General features: G+C 49.9%; 1 protein-coding gene across 1 annotated transcript in view; it reads left to right on the plus strand.

Annotated features, from left to right (window-relative positions):
• Window positions 1-733: 733 nt before the first annotated feature.
• HSF2BP (heat shock transcription factor 2 binding protein) overlaps window positions 734-7136 on the plus strand; it is a gene marked incomplete at its 3' end in the record, with an annotated part of 19319 nt that continues 12916 nt past the window's right edge. The window contains exons 1-2 of the mRNA XM_008589468.1: window positions 734-1370; window positions 2160-2310. Coding sequence (XP_008587690.1) covers window positions 1335-1370; window positions 2160-2310 — 187 coding nt within the window. The remainder of the gene's footprint in view (window positions 1371-2159; window positions 2311-7136) is intronic.

A 7136-nucleotide genomic window follows, 5' to 3' on the forward strand; every position in this document is an offset into this window, starting at 1 on the left:
AGAGCGCCGCCGCCGCCGAGCCGCGACTGCGCAGAAGGTGGCGCGCGTGCTGATGGCGTCAAAGGCACCGCTCGCAGCGTCTTCTGGGAGCGCGCGCGTGGCTCCGGCCGCCGCAGGGCCCCTAGTCCGGTTGCGCGTCGTGCCGTCTCTCGGTGGCCAAAATTCAGGGCCGCTGACGGCGAGGTTAGCCAGGGTTGGGTCTCGGCCAGGCAGAGACGGACGGCCGGTCTTCGGCAGTCTGGAGCCTTTTAGCCCCCCTGACACAACCCCGTCGGGGCAGCAGCTGTCCTGCGACCTCCCGGCTTCCCCGATGGAGCTGGGACAGGGCAACAGAGGCCAGCAGGGGCTTGCTGAGCAGGGCAGGTGGGGCAGTCCCGCCGGCTCCCCTGGAGCCCAGCCCTGCCACGGGCCCAGGGGGTCGGGTGGGAGCCTTGGGCCTGGAGAGCGCCCTGAGAGTCAGGTAAAACACAAGAAAGGAGGTATCTTTAAGCCCCCCTGACACAACCCCGTCGGGGCAGCAGCTGTCCTGCGACCTCCCGGCTTCCCCGATGGAGCTGGGACAGGGCAACAGAGGCCAGCAGGGGCTTGCTGAGCAGGGCAGGTGGGGCAGTCCCGCCGGCTCCCCTGGAGCCCAGCCCTGCCACGGGCCCAGGGGGTCGGGTGGGAGCCTTGGGCCTGGAGAGCGCCCGCCTCCGGGGAGCGGAGCAGTCCGTGTTGCCAACTGCAGAGAAGGGAGACGTCCTAACAGTTGTCCATCAAAAGCCCTGCGGGTTCAGCGGGCGTGCCGGGCAGGCCAAGGGACCGGTGACTCCGCCAAGCTTGCAGTGGCTGTCTTAGCTCCTCCGCTCACTCCTCTGCCCGAAATAACGCGCCCAGTCCTGGGCTGCCGTCCCGAGGAGCCCTGTTGACACGCAGAGCTTTAGCCCTGAACCTAGAAACGCCCAGCACTGAGAGAGGGAACGCGGGCGAGACTTCCCGCGAGCACGGTGCCGGCCCGAACGCAACCTCCTTAGTCCAGAGCTCCTCGTCACACAGGAAAGGAGCCATTCGACGTTCTTTACTTAACATTTACACCTGGGTTTCACTTCCCTTCTTCTTTGCAGTTAAGTTTAAAACCCCGTCTAACCCAGAAGAGCTGAAGCGGGACCTCGCCGAACCCACCCCGTCCTCGAGGCCGAAAATGCTGTGGAGGCTCTACGAGGTTTGAGCTTTGCAGCTCTCCGACTCTCCGTTCCCGGCCTCCAGCGTGGACGCGTTCCCGCGCTTTCTGGCGTGAGGGGGGGGTCAGAGGACGTGCCACCGCGCAGGCGCACGGAGCCGGGGCCGCGGCGGCCATGGGCGAGGCGTGTGGTGCTGAGGAGGCCTGCCGGGTCAGTGAGGAGGCCCGGGCCGTACCCCGTGTGTCCCAGCTACCATTTGCTCCTCCTCAGGGCCTCTCCCGGTGCGCCCGCAAATGGCCTTCCGTGGCACGGTTGGGGAGGCCTAGCCCCTTCCCCACCGATAGCGTGGGGTCGGCCGGCGCAGGCAGCGACGGGCGTGGAGCGACCCGCTGGGGCGGCGGGGTGGGTGCGGTGCCCGGGCGTGCGTGCAATGTGAGACGAGTGGCCGCCGTCTCTGTGCACTCGGGAGTTTGGCTCACACGATTAGGCAGATCCGTGCTCAGTTCTGGTTCTGCTCTCATTAACTGTGCTACGTGGAGAAGGTCACTCAGCCCCCGGGCCTCAGTGTCTGGTCTGGACAACCAGGAGGGCTGGGATGAACGTTGGGTGGGATGACCCAGGAGGAGCCCAGTGAAGAGGACCTCCTTTTCCACCTGATAGCTGGGCGCTGCAGGGTTAAGAAAAAGTTGTAGGCATTTTGTTTGGCTTTTGGAAATAGGGTTCTTGTATATGCTGTTTTGGTTTTTTTTTTTTTTTTTTTTTTTTTTAGGTATCTGGATCCTGTTTTGAGGGCTGGGGCTTCAGCTCTCAAAATGTTTTTACACACACACACTTGACATCTGTATATCTCTATCAGAAGGCACATTAAGTAAAGACATCGTTTTAAAACAAGAGTGAACATAAGAGGCACAAGAGAAAAGGAAGCAAATTGATTTGGGCTGCTGGTTTTAGTCATCTAAAAAGAAATATAATAATCTTAAGATCTGCTTGTTCTTTTAGCACATGGGAACTAAAGAAGAATTTGTTAAAGTCAGAAAGAAGGACCTGGAACGGCTGACAACTGAAGTGATGCAAATTCGGGACTTCTTACCCAGAGTACTAAATGGGGAGGTACTGGAAAGCTTCCAGAAATTAAAGATTGTAGAAAAAAGTGAGTCTTACTTCATTTTTAGCAGTCATTGGTGGTGACAGTAATTTGTTTTAGCGGGCTTACCTTAGGTAAATAATTGTGAAGTAGTTGTAAATAAATTTAAAGGTCTTTTTACAGTCCTTGTAATTACATTTGGGAGAGTCAGGTAAAACACAAGAAAGGAGGTATCTTTAAATTTGTGACTTAGACGTATGTAGGTTGGTGTTGGAGGAAAGGTTGCCAGCTTTCTGGAATTATCTGTTACCAGCTTCTCTTTCTCTCCCACTCTTTGTTGGTAGAAGAATTTTATACTTTTGATAACTAAAAAGCTCTACTCTAAAAATTAAGTTCTTTAAATTTAAGGATCTTGCCATGTGGAAACCTTGCATAGAGTTAACTTCCTGTAGAGGTAGCTGGATGTGTGTTCACTTGTCCCCGGGTGGATGAGTGGATCAGTTTCTAGCATTGATTTAAGTGCAGGAGTGCTAGAACTTGTCCATTTAGACTTTTGAGATTTGAATTGAGCCATTATGTCACATATCAGTTTAGGAGCCTATTGAAGATGTTGGAGATATTCTGAGATTGATTCAACACTTGCTTAATTGAAGCTGGATTATGATTAAATCAGCCTTTGATGGTTAAGGCTAATTTACCACCTTGCATTTGACTGTTAGCCATCATGACTGCATGGCCTCTAGAAAAGGTGCGTCCAGGGGTCCCAGGTAGTGTTTCTAGCATAGTCCAGACAAGAAGGTATCTTGACTCAAGAATACAAGTTTCTGGTTGTGCAAATGTATATGGTCAAGGGGCCAACAGTATCCAGAGTTTGAAGGAAGAGTGCTCATGGTTGCCATGGCACCCTGCCCTGTTTGTATTCTCTCTGGAGTCCTCAGATCCACTCTCCTCTCCACTGCCCTGTGGTATGCTCTGGGTGATGGACCCTGCAGTTGGTGCTCTGGTTCCCTTGATGGCTGCAGTGGAGCTCACAGATAGAAGTAATTGCTGGGTGGAGAGAGAGGTTGGGGCCTTTTCTCCCACTCTTTCCTGCTATTCTGCTGTTCTCTGGCAGTAACTGCATCCCTCCACAACTAGGACTCCCATCTAGAGGCCTCCTGCACAGTCCCAGCTCTCACTGGGCTCCAGTAACACTGTTTTCTCCCCTTTCTCTGCATCTGTAGGGCTGTTGCTAGTTCCTGGGTGCCTCACAAAGAGACACTGTTTTCTCCCCTTTCTCTGCATCTGTAGGGCTGTTGCTAGTTCCTGGGTGCCTCACAATCCCTCGTTGGGTCCCTTTTCCCTGCTCTCCCCTCTGTAAACAGTCCTTTCAGTAAAGTCTCAACATCTGGGTTGAATTCTGTTTCTTATTAGGATCCTGCAGAAAATACTCCATGTTCTTGGTTGCCAAAAGTCTAGGTCATTGACTTCTTAGCTTCCCCGGTTCTGATCTCATGCTCATCTAGCAACCATCTGAAAGTAATTAGTCATTCCTTGTGCGTTTATCTTCAGGAAAGGAAGACATACTCTACCAGTAGCAGAGTATGTCAGCCTGCTGGTTGGTTATATTTCTCACTGTAAATCAGTAAGCTGGCATTCTGAAAAGTACATCAGGGTCTCATGATTTAGTTAGCATGAGTCCATTTTTGGAGAACAAACTAAAGACCACAAACAAGTTTTTGGTGGTTTGATCAAAGTCAGACTTTGGGAGATTTTACCTCAAAGCCCCTGGCCTTACACAGCTATGTAGTCACCTCTTTTCCCATTTATGTCTCTGGTGATTTCTTCTCAGTCTCCTTTGCTGATTCATCCTTCTCTGGTGAGCAGCCTTCAAACAGTGCAGTTGCTTGAAGCCGTTTTCTCCTCATTCCATGGCCTCTCCCTTGGCAATCTCACACACATGCATAGTCTCAGTTACCATCTTGATGCCAGTGGCTGCTGGATTTATCTCAAGCCCACACCTCTCTTCCAAACACAGGGCCCTGTGTCTGACTCCTACTTGGCATTTCTTCCCACTTTTTTCATGATCATTTCAAATTCTAAATGTGTGTTCCAGTCTAATCAGTTTAAGACCACCAGGAACGGACCTGCAGTCTGACAAGGTTAGGTTTGTGGCCCATTGCAGTGAGGAAGACCACACACACAGTGGAGAAACTGTGGGACACCTCACCAAACAAAGACGATAGAGTTGTTACAGTACTTGGGTACAGGGTGGAATTTAGGTGAAATGTAAATGAAGCAGTGTTTTGGTGGGCTCAAAGCAAACTAGAATTGTGTGTAAAGGGATCAGTGTCAAGTCTGATTGTCTGACCCAGGTCCCGTTTCTTTGAAAACTACAAAGTTCAGATAGATGTGGAACATTGTGTTTAAAAATCCCTCATTTGGAGTTCTGCAGCTAGTTGGATATCAAGGCTGCTGTTCTTTTTTTTTTTGTCCTTTTTGTCTTTTTTCGTGACCGGCAACGGATCGCAACCCTCAGTGTCTTGCCCGTACCGGACCGGGACCGGCAACGGGATCGCAACCCTCGGTGTTGCGCCCGCACCTCGCTCAGCCAGTGAGCCGCTGGTCTGTATGTGGGATCCGAACCCTTGGCGGGAGCGCCGCCACGCTCCCAAGCGGCGCACTGTAGCAGTGCGCCACCGGGCCGGCCCAGGGCTGCTGTTCTGTCATACTGACTTAGATCCTGCAGGCAGGGGTAGGATGTTTCCTTACTGGTATCATTTCAAATAGCAAAGTTTATGAGAGTCTGGGATTTTACAGAATGAAGTTTCCCAGTGAATTAGAAGTCAGTAGTCACTCAAAGAAGGGATCATTATGATACTTTACAGTTGCAGTATCCTTGGGAGACATATTATTTCCTGTTAACTTGGCTGTTGGCTCTATCTGTGTGTGTTATCCTAGCTGGCATCTGTTTTTACTTTTTCACATCTGACTCATGATATCCCTTCCCCTACCCCCGTGCCACACTGTCCTGACTAAGCCTCTGTAGAGCACCACCACCCAGACTAGAGACCTAGAAGTCTTGTTACCTGTCTGTCCTCACTACTTCTCCTGAAACCTGTCCACCAATGAGTCCTGTACATTTTGCCTTGTAGATGCATCCTGAATTCATCAGCCTGCCTCTGTCTCCACTGCCATATTTTGCTTAAACCCTGCACTTGCTTCTTCTCGGCAGCATTCACTCATTGCCACTCTCCAGTACATTCTATACACTGTAGCCTGAGTAATTTTTAGCAATTCATTCTGATCATGCCATTCCCCAGCTTAAGTCTTCAGCTTCTCTTTGCTCTGAGGATAAAAACCAAAAAGCAAACAAAAAACCGCCAAAACCCACTATCACCAAAAAACCTAAATCAAACCAAACTATGGCTAAAAGGCTTTATATTATGGAGCACAGCTCTGCCCAGAGGTGCTGTCTAATCTGACTGCGTAGACACTGTGCTCCTTTTAGATATTGTCATGGCACCCTGCTTCTTCAAACATCGTGGTTTAGTTCTCATTTTACGTTACAAGTTGGTGGGAGGGCGGGGCCCCTGTTTTTGCCTACCATTATATACTCTGCCTGGCTGAGTATTTTTTTTTTTTTTAAGATGACCGGTAAGGGGATCTTAACCCTTGGCTTGGTGTTGTCAGCACCACGCTCAGCCAGTGAGCAAACCGGCCATCCCTATATAGGATCCAAACCCGTGGCCTTGGTGTTATCAGCACCACACTCTCCCGAGTGAGCCATGGGCCGGCCCTTCATTTGGCTTTTTAAAAATGCTAGTTCTGTGATGAAATTCTCTTGTTACCTCTTTTCTGAGTCTTTAATCACAGTTATTTTAAAATCTGTGTCTGGTAAATCCAATATCTGGATCATCTGTGGGTTTGCTTCTGTTGTCTATTTTTCCTCTTGGTAGGCCTGGTAATTTCTTATTGTGCAACAGATTTTTGTTTTTTTTAAGTGAAAACTTGTAGAGGCTCTGGATAATGGTATTTTTCTCCAGCAAGGATTTTTTTCCCCTTAGATTTTGTCACTCAGTTAGAATAGAGTAAGAGTAGATCACCTTAATCTCATTAGGGATTGAGCTGATTCACAGCTAGTTTCAGTCTTAGTTCCAGCTGGCCATTCTAGTTCATTCTCATTCTTAGGGCATTATTCCTTCAAGGGGGCCCAGCTGAGAGCTCGAGGTGTTTACAAGAGCCCTTGCACCTTGGCAGGCCTTGACCTCCAGCCTCTCTCTCTCCTTGGCAGCTTGGCCTCTTCCTTCACTGCTTCCATGGCCTCTCTGGTGCCACTTACAGATTGCTGAATGCCTTGAGGGGAGAAATGGCTCTGATGTTAGCTCATTTTTCTATGCTTCCATTTTCTTCAGGATCATGGCTTGCCTTTAAGTGTTGGCTGTCTGATAGCCCTGCACTTTATTTTTATTTCTCCAGCCCCAAGAGACTGTTGGATGTTCTACAGAGCTTTGCTGCTGTGCTGCTTTTGAATGTGCAAATTCCTAAGGGAAGAGTGGGGTAGAGTGTTGCACCTGGTCGCAGTAGCATGTTTTCCTCTCCTCTGAGTCTTGGTCTTCAAGACCTGCCTGACTTACTGGCTCTCAGATACCTTCAAGTGGTTCTTTTGTTCTTTCAGTTCAGCTTTTCTAATTATTCTTTGTGGGAAGATTGATCTGCTGCATCACTTTCATAGTTGAAAATGGAAGTCCTTCCATGTATTGTCTTTATTTTTATTTATTTTTTATTTTTTTGTCCTTTTTGAGACCGGCTGCACCGTGCTCACCGGTCATCCCTATATAGGATCCGAACCCGCGGCGGGAGCGCTGCTGTGCTCCCAGCGCAGCACTCTCCCGAGTGCGCCATGGGCTCGG

Source organism: Galeopterus variegatus, unplaced genomic scaffold (assembly GCF_000696425.1).
Source record: "Galeopterus variegatus unplaced genomic scaffold, G_variegatus-3.0.2 Scaffold5463, whole genome shotgun sequence".
Lineage (NCBI taxonomy): Eukaryota > Metazoa > Chordata > Mammalia > Dermoptera > Cynocephalidae > Galeopterus > Galeopterus variegatus.